Here is a 23,021-nt window from a genome sequence, read left to right on the forward strand (position 1 = left end):
AAAGCGGTATAAAACCCTGACATAATATTCAATAAAAACATGTTGTCCTACTTTTTATATGCCATACGGTTATCATATTTGCTTTTGTGCACAAGTATTATTCATTTAGAAATTATACATTCCTAAAGTACACTAATTTTACTCAGAGCTGACTTTGCATTTTATTTATAACTGCTTTATTCAAGTTCTAACTTAATCAGAAAGCATTTAGGGCTCTTTCACATTAGGGCAGATTTTCTGCGTTTCAACGCAACGGGTAGAGTTTGCGTTACCCAAGGTGAAATGAAAGTCCATAGACTTTCATTTTAGCTTTCACATATAACGCTGCGTTTTTGTGTGTTGCGTTACACTGCACCCAGGCGCAGTTTTTCGGCCGACGCTAGCTTTATGCGTTACAATGTTAGTCAATGTAAAACGCACACTATGCGTGTTTTTAATCCGTTAACGCAGGCAATCAGTCCCAGAATGCAACAGAGGAACAATGTAGAAAGTTGAAAGTTAAAAGAAAAAAAAAAATTACCTGCGTTTTTCTATGTGCTGTAACGCATTGAAAACGCACACTCACTGCAGTGCAACGCATATCAAAACGCATACAACAAAACGTATGCTTTGAGCGTTCAACGCAAGCTCTGATGTGAAAAAGCCCTTAAGGTGGCCATACACTGGTCGATTTGCCATCAGATTCGACCAACAGACAGATCCCTATCTGATCGAATCTGATCAGAGAGGGATCGTATGGCTACCTTTACTGCAAACAGATTGTGAACCGATTTCAGCCTGAAACCGATCACAATCTGTTGTGGTGGTGGTGCTGCCGCCGCTCCCCCCGCCCGCATACATTACCTGCTCCGCCGGCGCGACTCCCGGGCCTCTCTCCGCTCTTCTTCTCCGCTCTGGTCTCCGGCTCCAGCATGCTTCACTTCTTCCTGCCCGGCAGGAAGTTTAAACAGTAGAGCGCCCTCTACTGTTTAAACTTCCTGCCGGGCAGGAATAAGTGAAGGCATGCCGGAGACCAGAGCGGAGAAGACCGGAGACGAGCGGGGGCAGTCGCGCCGGCGGAGCAGGTAATGTATGCTGCTCTATTGCGTCGGTCGTCAGGCACTCGAACGCCGCTAGCGATGCGCTCTTTACCCGCGGGCGATCGACGGTAATTTTCCGCACGGCGCGATCGACGGGATCGGACGAAATGAATCGAAATTGGGCGTGTAGCGCGAACGATTGGCAGCAGATTCGATCCCAGTGATCGAATCTGCTGTCGAAACGGCGGTAAATCGGGCCAGTGTATGGCCAGCTTTATGCTTGTCTCACTGTCTTTGTGAGACCCCTGGTGTGAGAGAAGGCTTTGTTGACATTCCTGACTTGATACAATTAAACACTAGATAACATGTAAAGTTTCCAAAGCCACCAGCTCTGCTGGAAGGGAAGCTTCTAAAGTCTATGTTAAATCTTTGAATGCAGTTCTAGCACAAAAAAAAAATGCTGGTTGTATATAATATGCTTAAATAATCTATTAGAGCAAAGTAGAAATGCTGGGTTTCATTCCGCTTTAAGCAGGGAAAGCATTTAAAATTAATAACTTTTAAACATTTTTCTCATTCAAATGTTTTAAGTTGCATCATTTTTATGTACTCTGTAGCCAACTAATTTAAAGCCTTGCAAACACATTCAATTTTGACTAGCCAATTATACCACTACCATGGAGTATGAAGGTCACCTGACATTGAATACTATAAACAGACTGTGTAGGGAAATGAGACAGGGGATGACCAGAGAACAAGATAGTTTGCATTACAGCTCAGGTAACAACAGTCTCACCTGTAAAGACACTACAAGTAGCTTTTCTCTATCAGACAGAAGCTAGTTTATGCTAATATCCATGTAACAGCCCTAAACGTTTCTGTCACTGTGCATGGACACAAAGTTACCTTTATGTGAGTCCAGTTTACTCCCTGCTACGTGATTGTCGTTTTTCTGTGCCTGGTCTCTTGATTCCGATACCTGAGAGTGAAGGCTGATGGTATCATCATCTGAAGGCTGCAAACACATCACAATCTTACATCAGTGACGATTCTTCAGACAAGTCCCTTCCTGACCTGACCCAGGTGCAGCACACAATCAGCCAGGTTTCAATAAACAAACTGATGGTAACTTGGGTGCTGGAAATTTATTTACAGAAACTTACTTCTGTTGTAGAAAGTCGTTTATCACCATTGTCGCTGCCAATGCCGGAGTCAGGACCATGATTTTTACTTGGGTAAAAGTCCTCAATACTGCAATCAAAAACCAAGAGGAACATTAGGACTGAATGTGTAGACAGGTGCTCAATAACTCTTCTACAATCTATACCTGCAGGATGTTAATTTTTGACGCTCATGAAAACCTGCTGAAAACTGAGGCCCTTAATATCTGAATGTTTGTTTTATTAATCAATCGTTGATTAGGAAAAGCCTTTTTTCCCCAGATGCAGAGATGAAGCAGTACTTCCTATAGCTTTGTTCACTACACAACGCTAGTGGCGGCAGCAGTCAGGCCGACGCTGCTTCCAACATCTGCTGACATCTTATGTAATACTGTGTGCTGCACAGCGGTATTCCGGAAAGTGATCAGTATCCTATCAATGGTTTACCTGATCTAAATGACATATGGCGGCCTTAACAGTATGCTTACAGGTTACAGAGTTGATCCTGAAGCTCTACTGCTCCTCCCATTTCTTTCACTCGCATTTTTTTTCCCAGTTGCTGCAGATTACTATTCCAAGTTTGGCATCCATAAAATGCTACTTGCAGAGCTTCCTTACAGCTCATTAAAGTTGACAGTGAATAAATGTTGCTACTGAACACCCAGGTGAACTGTCCTCAAAGTCTAGCAGTAACTTAAAGAGGCACTGTCGCAAAAATCTTAAAATTTAAAACCTATAAATAAGAAGTACATTTCTTCCTGAGTAAAATGCTATCTACTGTACTTCTACCTACAGTAAGTGACAGCAACATAGGAGAAAAGTAAATTATGGGTCATTTTACTTTGGAAGAAACATACTTCTTAACTGTATAGGTTTAGATATATTTAAGATGTTAAGATTTTTGCAACAGAGGTCCTTTAAAGTGAATGGGAACCGCATTTAAAAAAATGACACATACTTACCCAAGGAGAGGGAAGGCTCTGGGTCCTATAGAGCCTTCCGGCTCCTCTCCTGGTCCTCTCGTTCCAGTGATGGCTCGCCCGGTAGAAGTATTTGACTAATTTAGTCAAATACTGCTTTACCCGGCCGAAGGAGGCTTCAGGAGTCTTCAGGGAGCCCGAGTGCTCCTGAAGAAGGGCGGCCCTGTACTGCACCTGCGCAAGCATGCTCTCTTGCACGCTCACGTGTGTACAGTATGGAGCGTCTGTGCAGTATGGGTGTACAGCTCTGTGATCTACAGCAGCGCTGTACTGGGGACAGCCATGTGACACAGCTGTCCCCTCCAGAGACTCGGCGGTAATCCGCTGTCACAGGCCGAAGCCTATGACAGCCAATCACAGTGCTTGGCCAGCCAGAGGAGGGAGGACGGTTTTAGGGGGAAAAAAAATAAAGAAACGTATGTAAAAATAAACAGCAAATATTTGTAAAAAAAACAAACAACAACCGTGTGTGTGTGTGTGTGTGTGTGTGTGTGTGTGTGTGGTTGGAGGGGGGGAGATCAGACCCCACCAACAGGAAGCTCTGTTGGTGGGGAGAAAAGAGGGGGGGGTTGAATCACTTGTGTGCTGTGTTGTGCGGGCCTGCAGCTTGGTCTTAAATCTGCAGTGGCCCATTTGACAAAAAATGGCCTGGTCTTTGGGGGGGGGGGGGGGGGGGGGGCGAGGGGGGGTAAAGTCTGTGGTCCTGAAGTGGTTAATGGCCAGAGGTAGGTTTACAACTTTCCATGAAAAAAAAAAAAAAAAATAACTTGGCAGTTGTAAAAGAAACCCAAAAGAAGATGCTGGTAACAACAGAGAAGAATGTCAGGTATAAAGCTAAACAACACAAAACATACTATTATTCTGTGAAGCCATCATTCATGAAGTGTGAAGCAATAATGCACCTGTCAGTGAGGGGCTGTGACGGCATTCTTTTCACCAATGAGGGCAAGTCCAGGGAATCTGGCTTCTTCTCTGTCCGGCAGCAAGCGTGAATATTCAAAAATTTAAATATGTGCACCTTCCCCTTCAGGCAAATCTGTGTCAGGTCCAGAGAAGGAAATATTAATGCCATCATATTGATATAATACCACTGATACCAAATATACTCAGATTAATACACAGCCCTGTGTAATATATAAGCCACCTTCTTCAAGGAAATGGGGTCAGACACTGCCACCTGCTGGGCATCATTTATAGGAGCATCTGTGAGAAGAATTCAAGTGATGCTGTGGCAAGAAAGATAAGGAGGCTTCCAGATTTATTTCCCTTTAAAGCAGAGTTTCCCAACCCTGTCCTCAAAGTCCACCAACAGTACACATTTTGCAGAAAACCACACACAGTCACAGGTGAGGTAATCGGTGTCCCAGCAGAGCTGATTAAAGAGGCACTATGGTGAAAAATTTAAAATTTTAAAATACAGTATGTGCTAACAGACATATAAGAAATATGTTTTTTTCCAGAGTAAAATGAGCTGTAAATTACTTTTCTCCTATGTTGCTGTTACTTACAGTAGGTAGTAGAAATCTGACAGAAGTGACAGGTTTTGGACTAGTCCATCTCTTCAGAGGATTCTCAGCAAGGCTTTTATTCTTCATAAAGATATTCCCTAAAAAGGATTTAAACAATGATGCTGGCCAGCTTCCCTGCTTGCTACAGTTTTGGGGCAGTTGGACAGAGCAACGACAGAGAAAAGTAATTTATGGCTCATTTTACACTGGAAAAAAATTTACTTATTTGTATATATTTGCATATATTCTAAATTTTACTATTTTTTCGCCATAGTGCCCCTTTAACTACCTCTGTGGATTTCCACACAACATGCACTGTTGAAGGGCCTTGAGGACAGGGTTAGGGAACACTGCTCTAAAGAACAACTGAAGTGAGAGGGATGTGGAGGCTGCCATATTGATTTCATTTTAAACAATACCAGTTGCCTGGCTGCCCTGTTGATCTATTTGGCTGCAGTAGTGTCACACCAGACACAAGCATGCATCTAATCTTTTCAGACCTGACAATAATGTCAGAAACACCTGATCTGCTGTATGCTTGTTCAGTGTATATGGCTAAAAGTATTAGAGGCAGAGGATCGTCAGGGCTGCCAGGAAACCCATGCAAACACAGGGAGAACATACAAACTCCTTGCAGATAGCGCCCTAGCAGGGATTCAAACCAGCTGCCCCTATTTCCTTTTAAACAATTCAAATTGCCTGGTTGTCCCTGTGCTCCTGTGTTTCTAATACTTTAAGCCATAGTCCCTGAACAAGCAGATCAGGTCTTCTGACTGATTAGCCACATGCTTGTGTCAGACACCTGGGTTCAAACCTCGCCTCTGTTTTCCGTAAGCCAGCACCTATTCAGTAAGGAGACTGAGCAAGACTCCCCAACACTGCTACTGCCTATAGAACTATGGCTGCTGACCTGTCGCTTAGAGTCGGAGAAGCGCGATAAATGTTCTGCTCTTGCCTATGTCTTTAAAGTGAACCTCCAGACTAAAAATCTACTCAGCAGCACTGAAAAGGCCTGGTGTTTAACAGTTTCACAGCACCAGAACTTTGTTCTTACCCAAGCCTCATTTTTAGCTGCATGGGGCATTTTTCCCCTGATGCTGTGCAAAACATTATGGGATTTCTGATGTTATTGTTCTCCTTCTGGTGTTTTGGTGCAAATGTGTTTTTTAAATTTTGAATTTGAGATTTGAAGCCTACCGCGCACAGCTGGGAGGGGTGATCAGGACACAGGGCAGTTGGAACTGTCTCTCATGCTCCCTGTCACCTCCTTTCAACCAAAAAGATGGCTGCCCCATGAAAAAGATGGCTGCCCCCATGAAATCACAAACATTTGCCTGTTCTCTTAAAATAGGGATGGAAAGATATTATATTACCCATCTATTTTAATTAGCATAACTAATGTAACTTAATGACAATATGTTTGTTTAGGCTGAAGTTCCCCTTTAAGCCAGTATCATTTGGTGTCAACCAGATCTTCCATTTGGAGAGCAGGCAAGTCTATTTTTATATGAGAGCAAGAAAGAAACCCACACATACATTAACACCTCGATATGCGAGAAATTACAAACAAGGAAACCACGTCCCTTATGACTAACAGATCTGTCAGGAAAACTACATTAGTATTAGTATTGAATAAGTTGACTGGAAGACAAAGCTGAGGCCATAGTGCTGTAGGATCATTTTTTAATGTAAATAGATAATTAAATGTCATCTCCGGTGTAATAAAAACACACCACCAGAGGAAATGCAATGATTTTGCTTACTTGCTTTCTTTTGTGATGGAGAGACAGATCCTGTTATACTGATACATACTGTATGACTTTCTTTGTTTCTGTTCCCACTTCCCTCACTGTGCAGCACTAAGCAAGAGGACAGAGCACTATTTTTCATTAAAGCACACCCTAGGCGAAAATAAACTAATGAAACAAACGATTGTATCTATCTTCCTTGTCCTATAAGGCTGCTTACACACCAAGACGTTACAGGCGCACGTTAGTGCGCTTGTAACGCTCCCATAACGCACAGCAATGTAACACAAGTGGGCTGTTCACACAGCCCACGTTGCGTTACATGTAACGCTGCACGTTCTGTGCAAAGTGCAGCATGCTACGGCATTGGAGCGGCTATAGCCGCGTTAGACTGTTTGCACATGCGCAGTGGGGGGCGGAGAGGAGGCGGGGAGAGCCAGCTACAGTAGCCGCGCACATGGCTACTTAATATTCACTGCACTGGCGGGCGCTGATTGGCCGGTGGGACCACGTGATGCAGAGTGTCTCGCTCTGCATCACGTGGTCCCGCTGGCCAATCAGCGCCACTCTGGGAGACATTATAGGACTCGAGCCGCCTAACGCGGCTCACTCTACCGTCGGCTCTTGCAGCACCATACATTGTGTTAGGTGCACGTTATGCGACCTTAACGTGGCACCTAATGCAACGTCTTGGTGTGCAAGAAGCCTAAATGACTTTTTAAGATTCCACAGTTTAAATCTACTTTTTAAGTTTTAAGATTATGGTTTTTACTCAATGACACATTCATTAAAGTATGCCAGAGTTAAAATCTATGAACTATTGACCCCATTTATCTCTTTCCTGCTCTTATGGCCCATACTCACGGGCAACTTTTTTGGGCTGTCGCAAGCACACGGGAGCGTGTGCGCGACAGTTCGGCGACAGCTCGTCGCCAGGTCCCTCCGCGTACACACGCAGAAGAGGGATCAGCTGTGCGACGGAAGCTGTCGCCGACGTTCCTCCCCCGCCGCCGGAAGCTCCGTGTTGTGGATAGAGGTTGCTGTCGCTAGTCCGCATACTCACGCGGACTAGTGAGGTTGCTGTCGCTAGTCCGCATACTCACGCGGACTAGTGACAGTTGCGGCGAAGTTGCGGCGGTCGATCTATACCAACAAACGCATTGCTAGGTAGCTAACAGAAGTCTGTTTGGTCTGTATCAGGACTAAGCCTACCCACACAAGCATTGATTTTTCAGTCAATTCTTGCAGATTGGAGCACTTTGAATCTACTGGTCATGTAATGTCCTAACATATCTTGTACCATTCGCCACTGTGACTTTCAGGCATACTTATCCACAATGCATGTCCTGCTATTAAAAGCACACCTGAATTGAGGAATATAGAGGGCGACATATTTATTTTTGAACAATAAAAATTGCCGTGCTGTCTTGAAAATCCTCTGCCTCTAACGCTTTTAGCCATAGACCCTGAAGAAGCCTGCAGATCAGATGTTTAACTGAAGTCTGACTGGATTTGCCGCATGCTTTTTTCAGGTGTGCGATTCAGACACTACTGCAGCCTGAAATATCAGTAGGACACCAGGCAACTGGTATTGCTTAATAAAAAAAATAAACAATGCTTTGCTCGGCGCCATAAAAACAACTGCATTTCTTACCCTTGGTTTATACTTGAGCCAATCATTTCTTCAGGTTTTTCTTTGTCAGCTTATACTCAAGTATATACAGTATTTGTAATTGCATCACTGGCATATATTGATGCAGGAACCAATCCCTCTTATTTCATAACTTTAACATGCTTTGCTATCACAGGACAAATATCTGTGCTTTTAATGACGACCATGTAATAAATGTACCCATGTGCATTTTCAAGGGGTGGAGACAGGCGGAATCATTCTCTTGTATTTTTGGGCAGCTTCAAACTCCACTGTGGCCAGCAGATGAGCTGAGCTCTGTACACTGTTGTACCCATGCTATAATGGGTAAGGGTGGATGCCGCCACTTAAAAAAAAGCACTCTCTCCCTCTCTGGTGACAATATTCTCCTGCATCAATATATGCAAGTGACGCAATTACGAATACTGTATATACTGGAGTATAAGGTGACAAAGAAAAACCTGAAGAAATGACTGACTCAAGTATAAACCGAGGGTAAGAAATGCAGTGGCTTTATGGTGCAGAGCAAAGCATGGTTTGGAGAATACAATTGACATGGAGGGGGTAGAAGGGACATATGCACTGGAGAATGCCAGAATGTGTTGGTGACAAAACACATATGACTAAAAGAGGTCAGCTGTCTGCTCTCAGGTAACAGTGAATCTCAAAGAGCTACTGGTGAAACTTAAAAAATTAGAATATCGTTCAATAGTCCATTTCAGTAATTCAACTTAAAGTGATACTGTAGGGGGGTCGGGGGAAAAGGAGCTGAACTTACCTGGAGCTTCTAATGTTCCCCCGCAGACATCCTGTGCCCGCGCAGCCACTCACCGATGCTCCAGCCCCGCCTCTGGTTCACTTTTGGAATTTCAGACTTTAAAAAGTCTGAAATCCACTGCGCCTGCGTTGCCGTGTCCTCGCTCCCGCTGATGTCACCATCAGGAGCGTACTGCGCAGGCCCAGTATGGTCTGCGACTACGCAGTACGCTCCTGGTGACATCAGCAGGAGCGAGAACACAGCAACACAGGCGCAGTGGTTTTCAGACTTTAAAGTCTGAAAATCCAAAAGTGAACCAGAGGCGGGGCTGGAGCATCGGTGAGTGGCTGCGCCAACACAGGATGTCTGCGGGGGTACATTAGAAGCTCCAGGTAAGTTCAACTCATTTTCCCCCGACCCCCCTACAGTATCCCTTTAAAAGGTGAAACAAATACATGGAAATGGAACTCTTTGCAGGTGTTTTGGATTAATTCGCTGATTAGAGTATGACACTGAGCCTAGAGCATTGAACTTTTTCACAAAATTGTAATGGTCTGAGATTTTGATTTTGGGGTTTCAAAAGCTGTAAGACAAACCTCAAAATTATAACAAAGCTTGAAATATCTTGCTGTGCACGTAATAAGTATTTAATTTATTAGTTACACCTTGTAAGTTGAATTACACAAATAGACTTTTCTACGATATTGTAATTTCTCGAGTTTCACCTGTATTTCACAATGTAAATGAAAAAGCCTGGCGACTATAATCTTGCCCCGCATACCATAAATTCATATACCTGCAATACCCCAAGCAACAACGCTTGTATTCCAGAGTTTTAAACAGGCCAGTCCACACCACTGTTAATCAGGGCAGAGGGGGCACGTGTGCTCATAACAAGGGTAAGAGACCAGAGACCCGCATTTGGGCTAATTTTTGGGTCTCAAAAACGTGGTTTATACTCGAGTATATATAGTACTTAGGGTGCCTACATGCATACAATTTTGACTGACAAATTTTACCACTTCCATGTAGTATGAAAGATTACATCATACAATCTGTTTATAGTATTCAAAAATCTTTTGGCCCTCATACTAAAAGTAGGTGGTAAAATTGGTCAGCGATAGGCCAATAAAAATTGGATGTGTGTATGCAAATTCTTAGTGGCAAATGCTCAATAATTTTGGCTAATCAGTATAAAGCAATCAGTGGACAAATTTCCTTATGTAAAAGATTTGTGTTGATGTCCTTATAACAAATTTGTGTTAAAATTGGACATGGATTAAAAGAAAAAAAAAAAATACTTATTTGACACCCTTTTAGGATTCTGACATCTGAACCCCCCATATGAACTGATACAGATAGTAAACTAGTTACGGCGTGTACTGATCCTTTTTGATCAATGGAAATCCTTACAAAAGTATGTTACACTTTTGCATTTTTTTGTTCATTATCTTGGAAGAGCAGGCAGGCAAAACATGTATCAAATTGAGCAGATGCAGAACATACAGGAAACGATTTCTAGAGAGCAAAAACACAGTAATTCTGTCGAAGCTGAAATGGATAATATGGAGCTGTAATGCAGGCTGATCCATTTACCTGTGCTGGCGGTAACTGCATAGGGTTATTATCCAGGACTAATACTTCCAGCTGACTCAGCTTCCTGTAACTGACAGGGATTTCTGTAATCTTATTACAAGAAAAATCCAGCTTTACCAAGGGAAGGGACGATAATTCTGAAGGAATAGAAAACCACACAAGTAAACATTCTGCACAGTTCACATCTCATACAGTATTTGGGGGGGGAAAAATTACACACGTGACAACTTTGGAGCTGAAGTTAAAGCGCACTTTACTTCCCCCAACAAATTAGTAGAACAGTAAGTTGCATCTGATTAGCTTCACAGTCCATCCCAAAGCAAAAAAAAAACACCAGGAGTTAACCACTAAGCTCCCTTCTATAATATGATTGACAACAATCAGCTAATGAAACGGCAAAAACGATGAGCAGTAACCCTTCCTTCATTGACTGTTTCTGGTTGAAACATGTTACATGTTTGAGACGGGGTGCATCAACAGCCCACAGGACACCCTAAAGAAATTAGCGGGCCCCTATAGCCCACAGTGCACCCCCCCCCACCACCACGGTAGCTATACTTATGCCACTTTGTTTGAGACTGTTCAATAAATGTTGAATATTAAAGATTTTGAACAGCTACTTGGACTATGTGTTAGATTTTGACACCCCTGGGCTAGACAAAGGTGCTTAAAAGTGTACCTGAGGGCAGTGCATCCGGGGAAAGGGTGGGGGAGGCAGATGGTTCCCTGCCTCATGACATGTGTGCCCCCCTCCCACACCGCCCCCCCCCCCCCCATCGCAGCAATATAGCCCCCCGAAATTGGGGACAATGGTTTTGCCAATATCGAGGTGAAAGGAGGAGAGGGACTCCCACTGGGGGGCATTCTTGCAGGCTTTCCCCAGCTGCCATTGGGCAGCTGTCTCCCCCTGGCTGCTCCTCCTCCTCTCTGCATGCTGAGAGAACAGCTCACTCTCCTTCCAGCATCGTGACCCCAGAGGTCACAAAAGAGAAAGCAACTCAATGCAGGCCACACAAGAGATGGGGGCTACCTGATCCATCCAGTCCCCCGGATCAGGTAGCATCGTTTTTTTAATTAAGTTTTACATCCCTGCCTCGGCTTCTCTTTAATGTGTTTCATAAAGAGTTCATTTCATCAGGAAGCAAACAGTTTGACAGTCAAGGATGGATTCAAATTTTTCATATTGAGTGTACAGTATATTGTGTTGCCATATAAGAGAAAACCTGATATGAACCCTCAAGGAAATGAAGTAGCAATTAGGTTATAAATTGGAGCCAGCACTCCAATGAGTTCTGGCTCATGGTGAACCAGAACTCATTGGAGTGTGTGAGGGGCTACAATGGTCCTAAAAGCCCCCTTACTAAAAATACTAAGAAAAACAAAAGTGCTTTCTTAAAACAGAAAGAATTTGCGATAATTCAGGTTGGAGTGAGCTTGAGATAATAGAATGGACGTGTTGCAAAAAGCTCTAGGGCAAGCTCCAGGACAACCCCATACATGTCATCCACATTGACACTATGCATAAGACAGGGAGACATGCCAGGTCACAGAAGAGACCATTAAAGGGATGCCAAGATGTAGCCTTACTGAACAAACTGCCAGTATTTAGCACAAGGTATTAAAGTCCACTTTACAGGGCAGGAACACAAATATCTCCTGGAGAGAAAGAGAAAAAAGTACTATATTCATCTCCTCTGTAATCCACACATCTCATTGTGACACCATTTCCTGGCTGACTTGACAAGGCGATAAGTGACCTGACGCGGATTGTCACAGCGATTCCTATTCATTATAATGTAGCACTGGGCAGAGATAGAACATGCAGCAACAGCATACATTTAAAGGGAACATGAAGTGAGAGGTGTATGGAGGCTGTCATATGTAACTCTTTTAAACAATACCAGATCCCTGGCAGCCCTGCTGGTCTACTTGGCTGCAGTAGTGTCTGAACCATACCAGAAACAAGCATACAGAAATCTTATCATATCTGACAATAGTGACAAAAACACCCGATCTGCTGCATGCTTGTCCTTTAAAAGCACCCCAAGGAAAAATGGGTGCAAGATACTGTGGACCGAATAAAGTAGAGTCTTGCTATAGTAAACTAATATGATTAACCTCTGGATAGAGTAAACTCAGTCCTCAGGTCCCAGTAAATGCATCTGTATAAATATACAATATATGACCAATTCTGATATAGTAAAATTCTGATATAGTAAAACGACTTTTCCTGGTCCCTTGTAGCTTCTACAAGGATTCTACTGTGTCAGCAATTTTACCATTATTCCACTATTTACCTGTTATCGATAGTAGAATATTGCAAATGTTTCTGATAGTCTACTATTGCCTATTTTATCTTATCCTCACACTAACCTTACCTGCATCTATTCCCAACATTAACCTATCCAGTATCTATGTCTAACACTAACCTCTACCCCTTGCATACCTAACTCAACCCCCCCACCTAACACTAACAGTGCAGCCCAAGTCACCGCCAGCCTGCTATACCTGGCGCCATCCATTGGCACAAGTCACCCCAGTTACAGAGCTCAGCTAAATAGTAGCAGAACTCAACTGCTGCTAATATCGCTGAAAGCTTATGGGAACCTTAAAAAAATAAATACTTACCCAAGGAGAGGAAAGGCTCTGGGTCCTATAAAACCTTCGAATTCCTCTACCGGTACTTTTGTTTAAGCGCTGGCTCCTGCGTTTGAAACTCCAGCCGCAGGAGGCTTCGGAAGGTGGGCAGCTCCATACTACGCATGTGTGAGCGAGCAAGTGCAGTATGGAGCGGCAGAGAGCACAGACTTCCAAAGTCTCCTTCGGCAGCAGAGAGTATTTAACCAAATGATCAAATACTGCTACCGGGGGAGCCAGCGCTGGAATGGGGACCAAGACTTTAGGATCAAGAGCCTTCCCTCTCCTTAGGTAAGCATCTGGTTGATTTGAAGCAGCTATTCACATGGAGCCTCCAATAGCCAAATTACTGGCTATAGCCAGTAATTGACTAATTTAACATAGCTGCTTATGGTGGCAACCATTTCTCGCAGCCATGACTCATGCCCAATGACCCGCTTTGACAGCCAAAGCCTGTCAGATGGGAGGGAAGAGTGCATCAAAGCAAGAGAACAAGAATGCTGACAGACTGGGGACAATCAGGTAAACCGTACAATAATTTATTTCTCGTTCTTAGGGCCCTTTTCCACTAGCAATCGCTAGCGTTCACGCTAAACGCTAGCGATTGCTGAATCGCAAAAGGTAAAAAATTTCCGCCGATTTCCCGACGTTTGCGATCGCGATTTTGCTATGCTATGCACTGCATAGCAAAATCGTGGCAATAATCGCTCCGCCGTGCGATCGCGATCAGGTAAAAAACGAATCGCGGTAGTAGAAATGACCTACCGCGATTCCTATGTTAAAAGCAAACTGTAGCGATTTGAAAAATCACTAGCGGTTTGCGGTTTTGCGATTCAGCCATCGCAAACGCCGTAGTGGAAAATGGCCCTTAGGCCCTGTTTCACGAAGGGCCTGTTTCCTCTACATGCAGATTGGATGCAGAAAAATTTACTCCAATGAAAGCCTATGGGAAAATCTGCATCAGAAAAATTGCGTTTAGTGGAAACAGGCCCATAGGCATTAATCCGAGTCAGTTTTTCTGCATCCAATCTGTTTGTAGTGGAAACAGGCCCTTGGTACGCTTTTTTTCTCTCCTCCATAGCAGTGCATTATGAAAAATGTTTTAGTTAAATCCTGTTAAGCGATAACTGTGCCATAGGAAAACATGGGCATTACTTTGAAATTCCGTTGTCCTTTCAGTTATAACAGAGCAACTGATTAAGTGTAAACGGGGCCTTAGGTAAACAACAAAGCGCTTACCATCTGGCAAGACTTGGAGATTATTTCTTCTTAGATTAAGTTCTCTGAGTGAATGAAGTTTTCCTACTTGTGAAGGAAGTACTTGTATTTCATTACAGCTGACATCCTGAAAAAAAGGGAAACAACATCATCATCAAGATTAAAAAAAACAAAAACAAAAACAAAACACAAATCACAACAGCAAATAGAATGAGAAAATCCTCACCAGCTCCATCAAACCTCTTAATTTTCCAACCTCCTCGGGTATGGAAACCAATTTATTATTACTAATGACCAATACTTTCAGTGGCAAGTCAAACAGATATTTTGGCAATGTTGATAAGAGATTTCGACTGAAAAGAAAAATCAAGCACATATTAGAGAATAAAACAAGCGCAGGCAGATTTCAATGAAAATTAATCTGTGGCTTTCCTGAACAAACACAAACCCCAGACAAGCTACCATATAATCATACACCACCAAATGCACAATATCTTGTCACCACTGTGTAGTTAAAGGGATCCATAGGTGTGAGGGATATGGAGACTGACATGTTTATTTCCTTTTAAAGAGAACCCGAGGTGGGTTTAAAGAATATTATCTGCATACAGAGGCTGGATCTGCCTATACAGCCCAGCCTCTGTTGCTATCCCAAACCCCCCTAAGGTCCCCCTGCACTCTGCAATCCCTCATAAATCACAGCCACGCTGCTGACAAACAGCTTGTCAGAGCTGGCTGTGTTTATCTCTATAGTGTCAGTCTGCTGCTCTCCCCGCCTCCTGCAGAACTCCAGTCCCCGCCTGCATCCCTTCCCTCCCTGCTGATTGGAGGGAAGGGAAGGGGGCAGGGACCGGAGCTATGCAGGAGGCGGGGGAGCAGCTGAGACTGACACTACAGATGTAAACACAGCCTCACAGCATGGCTGTGATTTATGAGGGATTGCTGAGTGCAGGGGGACCTTAGGGGGGTTTGGGATAGCAACAGAGGCTGGGCTGTATAGGCCGATCCAGCCTCTGTATGCAGATAACATTCTTAAAACACACCTCGGGTTCTCTTTAAGCAATACCAGTTGCCTGTCTGTCCTAATGATCCTCTGCCTGGCCCAGTGCACACCAAAACCGCTAGCAGATCCACAAAACGCTAGCGTTTTTTGGTGCGGATTTCAGAGATTTGGCCCAGTGTACACCGAGCGGATTTGGATGCGATCCGCCGGCTGCATCCGCCTGTAAATCCGCTTAGCTATTGTATTTCAATGGATGGTGCACACCGGCGGTTTGAGGTTTTTAGCAACCCCAAACGTGCAGCAGGAGGCACGTTTGCGGTTTGCTACAAACCTCCAACCGCTGGTGTGCACCAGCCCATTGAAATACATTAGCCAAGCGGATTTACAGGCGGATGCAGCCGGCGGATCGCATCCAAATCCGCTCGGTGTGCACCGGGCCCCTCTAATACTTTTAGCCATAGACACTAAACAAGCATGCAGCCAATCAGACGTTTCTGACATTGTCAGATCTGACAAGATTAGCTGCATGCTTGTTTCTGGTGCGATTCAGCCACTGCTGCAGCCAAATAAGCAAGGCAGCTAGGCAACTGGTATTATTTAAAAGGAAATAAATATGGCAGCTTCCACATTCTTTTCACTTAAGGTGTCCTTTAAAGGCGAGTAGACTAAAGCCTTGTACATCTGTAGCAGAGCAAGTTGCTCAGCAGGGGGCGACAGAGCAGGCTGACATTATAAAGACGCATCGCTAGCCTCCAGTAATGGCGAGCAAATAGAGTCAAGCAGCATGCGGAGTGAGTGTGAGGAGCAATTCTCGGTCGAGTCGATCGGCTGACACAGACTTTATAAACAGACCCATAGGAAAGCACAGATCCTCTCTGCATTTCAGTCTGTTGTCATCCAATTCAGAAAACAATTACAGATGGATCTGCATTCATTTTCTAGAGATATTTCTGGAATGTCATCAGCTTGGCTTTGTGTTGTAGCAACTAGCAACTTAACATTGCGGGTTATTAATTACATAGCAGCTGAACCCGGTGCCCAAATCACTTAGGGACTGTGTATAATGTTGAATAGAGATAAGAGGAAAGAAAATACTAATGTTAGACTAATAATTACCATTAAATGCTTTAGCTTTCTGCGCAGAGCACTACAAGGACACATTTAGGCCCTGTACACACTGCTGCTTTTGCGCTGCGTTTTCGTGATGGTCTAACCTGTACACAGTGGTGCGATGCGTATTCAGAAAACCGCAATCACAGTGACTGCCGCACTTATTAATGCTGGGTACACACGGTGCATTTCCGCACTCAATTCCCGGCCGCTCGATTATTCCCGACATGTCCGATTCGCGTTTCGATGGATCGTTAGGTCGATTTGGCGTCCTTTACAAAAGAATCATCGAAACAATCATCGAAACGTGATCGGAAATGCTCGGAAATAATCGAGCGGCCGGGAATCGAGCAGGGCATCGAGTGCGGGAACGCACCGTGTGTACCCAGCATAAGCATTGCGTTGTTGTCAGATTGAAAATCAGGGAGAGGAAAGATTTTACAATGGGCAAACACTGACTAAATCATTTATACATAATTATTGTAAAAATGAAGCATTTTTTTATTACATTATTTTCACTGGAGTACACCTGCATGAAGTCGGTTGGCGCGTTAACGACTGCCTCAGATGTGTGTACGGCAGCCGCCAACCCTGCACTGCAAGCGATCCGCCTGGCAGCTCAACTTGGCTGAGCGGCGACCAACTCCTTTGTGCACGTTGCTCCACCTGCCCGCTGTGTGACATTGCACATGCACCAATCCGTCATCCCACCGCACACATAGCAGCAAAGCGCATCGTCAGCACCTGGCTCAGCGATGATGTCCAAGGGGATCTTGTGCCTATCCCTGAAGGTAGACATCCATCAAAGGTGTGTTCACACTATGAGAAAGTGGCCTTCACCACTGAGTACTGTCAGTGATTTGTTCTGGTTGGTTGAGACTTCAGGTTAGTTGTCCTCCAAATAACCAGGACTCTACTGTATTGTTGCAACAATGGGGATTTGTTACTCATCGATTTTTTTCATTCAATTACCAAGAAATACGATTCATCTGCCAGTAAGTGATTTCCCCAAAATGTCAGACCGATCAATCGAACGGGATGGAAAATCTAGGTCAATTGGGGTGGGGCGGGAGAGGTAGTTGATCAAAAGGCAATATCGTTGCAGTGCATCCAACAATGCAGTTATTGATTTTCAATCAATTCCCTCCTGGTGTGTGGAAGGAATGGATGCTGATCAGACAGGAACAGATTGTTTTTCCACATCGGGTATATCTAAATGACAGGCTTAAAGAAAACCTAAACTGAAAATTAAAAGTCAAAATAAGCATACACAAGTCATACTTACCTTCCATGTAGTCTACTCAGTGTCTTTCTCCTCTCCCGCGTCCTGTTTGTTCACTGTGATCAATGGAATTTTCCGTCCTCCATTTTGAAAATGGCCATTACCCATAACCGCTTTCTGGTCAGCACACAGTTAAACTGTAATATCGCCCACTTGAGCCATAGGGAAACATGGACATTACCTGGTACATCAGTTTTCCTCTCAGCTATAACTGACTGCAACTGATATATTTCAGATCTGACAAAATATTGTCAGAACTGGAAGGGATTATTGTCAGAAGAAAATGGTGAGCTTCTGAGAGGAACTGATGGCGAGGTAACTATGTAATGGTCATTTGAAGTTACCTCATGTGTTTATTTTAAATATTTTTACTCAGTACAGGTTTTCTTTAAATAGGAATGCGAAAATCTTAATTTAAAACTCATACATATAAAAAGTATGTTTTCTCCTTAGTAAGATGAGCCACAAATGACTTCTCTCCTATGTTGCTGGCATTTACAGTAAATAGTAGAAATCTGACATTACCGACCTGTTTTGTGCTAGTCCATCTCTCCATAGGGGATTCTTTCATGGCCTTTATTCTTTATAAAGATACTCCCTAAAAAAGATTTATACAAAGATGCTGACCAGCCTCCCTATTCGCTGCACACTATTTTGGCAGTTGGACGGAGCAACTGCCATTCACTTGTGCATTTTGAAAATAAAGAAATCCCTGTGAAACCCTCATGAGTAGATGGGCTAGTCGAAAACCGGTTGGTTCTGTCAGTTTCCTACTACCTACTGTTAGTGACAGCAACATAGGTGAAAAGTAATTAATGGCTTATTTTACTCTGGAAGACAAATACTTCTTAACTGTATCTGTTGACATATTTTCAATTTTAAGATTTTCGTGACAGAGGTCCATTATGGATTTTTTTATTTTTTTTCGGGAGACCAATATGGACTTTCATTCAACAAAGCGACAGATGCACATGAGTTGTAAAATAACAAATATCTGACACATGCAAGAAGTCCTGAAATTTGATGTGGGCTGATTATCAAGAAGCATGCAGAGAAATCTGGAGGAAAGGTAGCAGCTGATCACAGTAACCAACCTGACTGGTTGCTTCTGAGGCACAGATATCTATCGCCAGTTCTCGAGGGCCATATCCATGCCAGTGTTTAGGATGGACTGAGAAATAGAGACGTGTGCTACTTAATGAACCACGCCTTTCCCGATTCAGACTCATCAAAACGTGAGAGGACCGCGGCCCTTGAGGACTAGAGTCCAACATCCCTGCTCTAGAGCCAGGCAATGGCCTAATTTCTGCTCCAGTTTTCTTCACAGTGAAAATGAAGCCTGTGTATGGGCAGAGAAAGCCCCCCACTTACCTAATATTTAAATATGTTAACATCTGAAGGTTTTTTATGGTTTCTGGAATACACTTGATGCAGTTGTGATATAAATTTAAGGTTTCAAGCGGTGCAAACAGGCAAACATCGTGTGGTATTTCTGTAAATCGGTTTTTGGAGAGATCTGGAAAATAAATAAAATTACGTATATATAAAAAAAAAAGAAAGATTTCATTTCTCAATTTTAATACTGTTGAAATCTCATTTTGTCATTTACTTTTCTATTACATGTTGAAAACCGCAGCACAAGTCATCGTGACTCAATGTTACAAAGCATTACCTTTCCATTCCCATTTGCAGCTAGCTATAATTTTCTAAAACCGCTAAGAACTTCAAATATCAGTTATTTGCAGCCTTAAACTGTTGGGTGTTAAGAATGCATCCTAATGTTCCATCTCTCTGAATCTGTAATGATTGCTAGAATTTCAAGGCTTTTCAATTATACAGCGACAGTGCACATGTGAAGAGATGTCAAAATTCTGTATTTCAGTTTCACACCTCAGAATATGAGCAGATAGCCTACCACGGTTTATCAAGATAAAGTCAACCTCTAGTATAACTTGACTCCATAACAATTGACCTTTTTTCGCTACATGAGAGGCAAGCATTGTCAGCCACACTACAAGCTGATGTTCACCTTACCGTCACATGATCATTACCTCCCTGAAATTGGAATCAATTCGGGAAAGGCAAACTTTTTACTAGCTTTTACCATCTGATCAGAAACACATTTTGCAGAGATCTGCTTGAGCATGGATTGAACCACTTCCCCAGCTAGCGGTGTACTGAATGATGTAGTACAAATCTATGCAGCTGTTCATTGCGTACCAATCCCAGCCAAACAAAGATATTCCCGATTGAGTGTCAATGGATCAATCTTCAGAATTTTCAGTAAAGAATCACCCGAGCAATCTGATAAATACGATTGGAAATATGTCGGAATACATTGATTGTTTCACCACCAACTAAACAATCCGTACTTCCTATCCATCACAAACTAGTACAAATCAAATCAAATTGTCTTTAAACGATCACCGCTAGAGTTGTTTACAGTCGGTTTGGGACATTACCGAGGTTTGTCTCTTGCCAATCTGATCGCATTCATCTCATCCCTAGGGTGAGTCGGTGAGAGAGCCCTGTCCTTGCAAGCTTACAGTCTAAAGGACGAGGGGGAACAAGAGGTGTGATAGTATACAATAATCACACTTAGAGGCAGTGTGTTTTAGGTTAGCGTTTCTCAACATTTTATTGGTATGTACCTCCTTATAAAACCCAGTACTTACCAAGTACCCCCTAGCATAGTAAACATTATCACAAGTAGCCCTTGACAAATATATGTTTAATCGTAGTACATGATAATTGGTTCTAAACAATTTCCAAGCATTTACTATTGCTTTTAATTAGCTAAAATACTAATTTGGTGTTTAAATAAGATTTATCATTTTCTAAAACTCTAAATTTGTTATTCTTGGTTAAGTATATTAAGCAAGAGTACCCCCTGGAACCATCAGAAGTACCCCCAGGGGTACGCGCACCACACATTGAGAAACTAGGTTTTAGGATATGTAGTAGGAGTGCAACATGGCCTTTGGTCAGAGGGGAAACAACCCAAGTAGTTGCGTGTGCTTGTCAGAAAAAAGTGAGTGTTGTGGGAGCGTTTAAAGACATCAAAGGTTGGAGAGTGACAGGTTTGCGGTGGAAGGGCATTCCAGAGGAGGGGGTAAAGCATGTGAATATACGTGAATGCAAAGAGGTAATTCTAGAGGACAAAAGAAGGTCATATGTAGATCCGAGATTGAGGTTGGATTGGTATCTGGAAACTAGTAAGGAAATGTACTGGGGAGAGAGAATGTGGAGAGCTTTGTAAGTTAGGGTTAGGAGTTTGAACTGGATCCTCTGGTTAATTGGTAGCCAATGAAGAGCTTGGCAGAGAGGAGCAGCAGAGGAAGAGCAGGAAGAGAGATGAATGAGTTCAGTACAGATTGGAGCGGTGTCAGTCTCTATACTGACAACGTTAGTGGGTTCCTGAAGAGACTCTTGAATGGAAAGTCAGTGTAACATTACCGCAGGAAGTGTCCAAATGGGTAAAACAGAGAATTTGTGCTTACTGTTATGGTGGGTGGAACGGGGGTGAAAAAAAGGTCAGAAAGTAGAATTTAGCTTTAAAGAGAACCCGAGGTGGGTTTGAAGAATATTATCTGCATACAGAGGCTGGATCTGCCTATACAGCCCAGCCTATACAGCCCAAACCCCCCTAAGGTCCCCCTGCACTCTGCAATCCCTCATAAATCACAGCCACGCTGCTGACAAGCAGCTTGTCAGAGCTGGCTGTGTTCATCTCTATAGTGTCAGTCTGCTGCTCTCCCCGCCTCCTGCAGAACTCCAGTCCCCGCCTGCATCCCTTCCCTCCCTGCTGATTGGAGGGAATGGACGGGGGCAGGGACCGGAGCTATGCAGGAGGCAGGGGAGCAGCTGAGACTGACTCTACAGATGTAAACACAGCCTCACAGCACGGCTGTGATTTATGAGGGATTTCAGAGTGCAGGGGGACCTTAGTGGGGTTTGGGATAGCAACAGAGGCTGGGCTGTATAGGCAGATCCAGCCTCTGTATGCAGATAACATTCTTTAAACACACCTCGGGTTCTCTTTAATCATGTTTTTACTGTCAATCTATGTAAGACCAAAGGGAATTTTACTTAGCCGTCAGCACAGAGGTGCAGGACGTGCAGTTTCATGTATAGTGTCCCGTGTTTTCCCTATAATACGCTAATCAGTTCTCATTTATCTTTCCAACATCCAGAAGACATGGCGAAGACAAGCGTGTTTATTTAGGGATTGTGAGCGCAAGCAGCCAAGATCTGACTTGACAGTGATGTCAGCACGGCTGTGTGTGAGAATCTCTCCATCTTTACATGTAGCAACAAGAATAAACCAAAACAAATGGGAAAAGTGAAACCCCTGAAGAGATAAAGAGGCAAGTGTTGACAAAGCGTAATATGAACTCGCAATCAACCTCAGAAATCTAAATCTACAGTCATCCCACTGAGTGCAGCCCTATGTAAATATCACAAAAAAAAAAACTTGGTTCCATACAGAGATATTCAGTATATGGGCGTTCTAGAGAGAGCTAGATATCGTCTTGCTGCAGGATTCTGATGAATCACTGCTTCCTCTAAAACCATTCTTGCCTCAACATGATAAACTGTTTACACACAAAAAACCCTGATTAAGAATTTTCCACCTCCACTTCTTTATAGCATGTCAAACAAAGCATATTTGTGAATAAAAAACAAATATATGTAACTGCAGTCTGCCTTTCCTGGTGTGGAAGAAAAAACAAATACCAAGCCACACAAAGTTTAAGATTCTTATCGAAGAGAATGTTTTGTCTCCTTATGTGACTGCAAGCTGCCATCATTCTGTATAGTCTTCTGCTATAAAACTCAATGTCCAGCTGTGCTACAAGGTACAGTTATTCAAAAGGACAACCTCTCCCCCCCCCCCCCCCCCCTTACCTGCAAATGCCCAGTCCACATCTGCAGGCACTGTGATCTACTAAAGTGTACATACAGCACCAACTCCAGCCTCTGGGTTTACTTTGAAGTAAAAAGTGGAGCAACTCGCCCTTGAAATAGAGAGATCTCCCACTTTCTGTTTAATAATGCCAAGTAGTGGCTGGAGGGAGAAGTGGCACTGGATCTTCAGGGATCTTATTTTCTGGTGGCTGTGGAAGCAGAGAGAATATGAGCAGGGGACCAGGGGGACTGGAGAATCAAGGATGCTGAGAAGAGGGGGGGAGGGATTTTGGATCACGGTAATAAAATGACCGTTTTACAGTGGGCTTGAATCCCACATAAAAAGGTGTCCAAGTCCTGTCAGTGTTTGACAGCTGGCATCAGTTTTGTATATGTTTCTATGGCTGTGTTCACGCATAAATCTGTACTTTCCGGTCCTGTCTA

The 23,021-nt window shown here is 43.4% G+C and overlaps 1 protein-coding gene across 4 annotated transcripts in view; it reads right to left on the reverse strand.

Annotated features, from left to right (window-relative positions):
• LRCH2 (leucine rich repeats and calponin homology domain containing 2) overlaps positions 1–23,021 on the reverse strand; it is a 157,614-nt gene that overhangs the window by 79,216 nt on the left and 55,377 nt on the right. For all 4 annotated transcript variants that reach the window (XM_068250914.1, XM_068250913.1, XM_068250912.1 and 1 more), the window contains 7 exons: positions 19,041–19,185; positions 14,501–14,627; positions 14,296–14,401; positions 10,420–10,556; positions 4,062–4,195; positions 2,183–2,270; positions 1,926–2,034 (listed from right to left, as the gene is read on the reverse strand). In XM_068250914.1, coding sequence (XP_068107015.1) covers positions 1,926–2,034; positions 2,183–2,270; positions 4,062–4,195; positions 10,420–10,556; positions 14,296–14,401; positions 14,501–14,627; positions 19,041–19,185 — 846 coding nt within the window. The remainder of the gene's footprint in view (positions 1–1,925; positions 2,035–2,182; positions 2,271–4,061; positions 4,196–10,419; positions 10,557–14,295; positions 14,402–14,500; positions 14,628–19,040; positions 19,186–23,021) is intronic.

The sequence above is a fragment of the Hyperolius riggenbachi genome, chromosome 8 (genome assembly GCF_040937935.1).
Source record: "Hyperolius riggenbachi isolate aHypRig1 chromosome 8, aHypRig1.pri, whole genome shotgun sequence".
NCBI lineage: Eukaryota > Metazoa > Chordata > Amphibia > Anura > Hyperoliidae > Hyperolius > Hyperolius riggenbachi.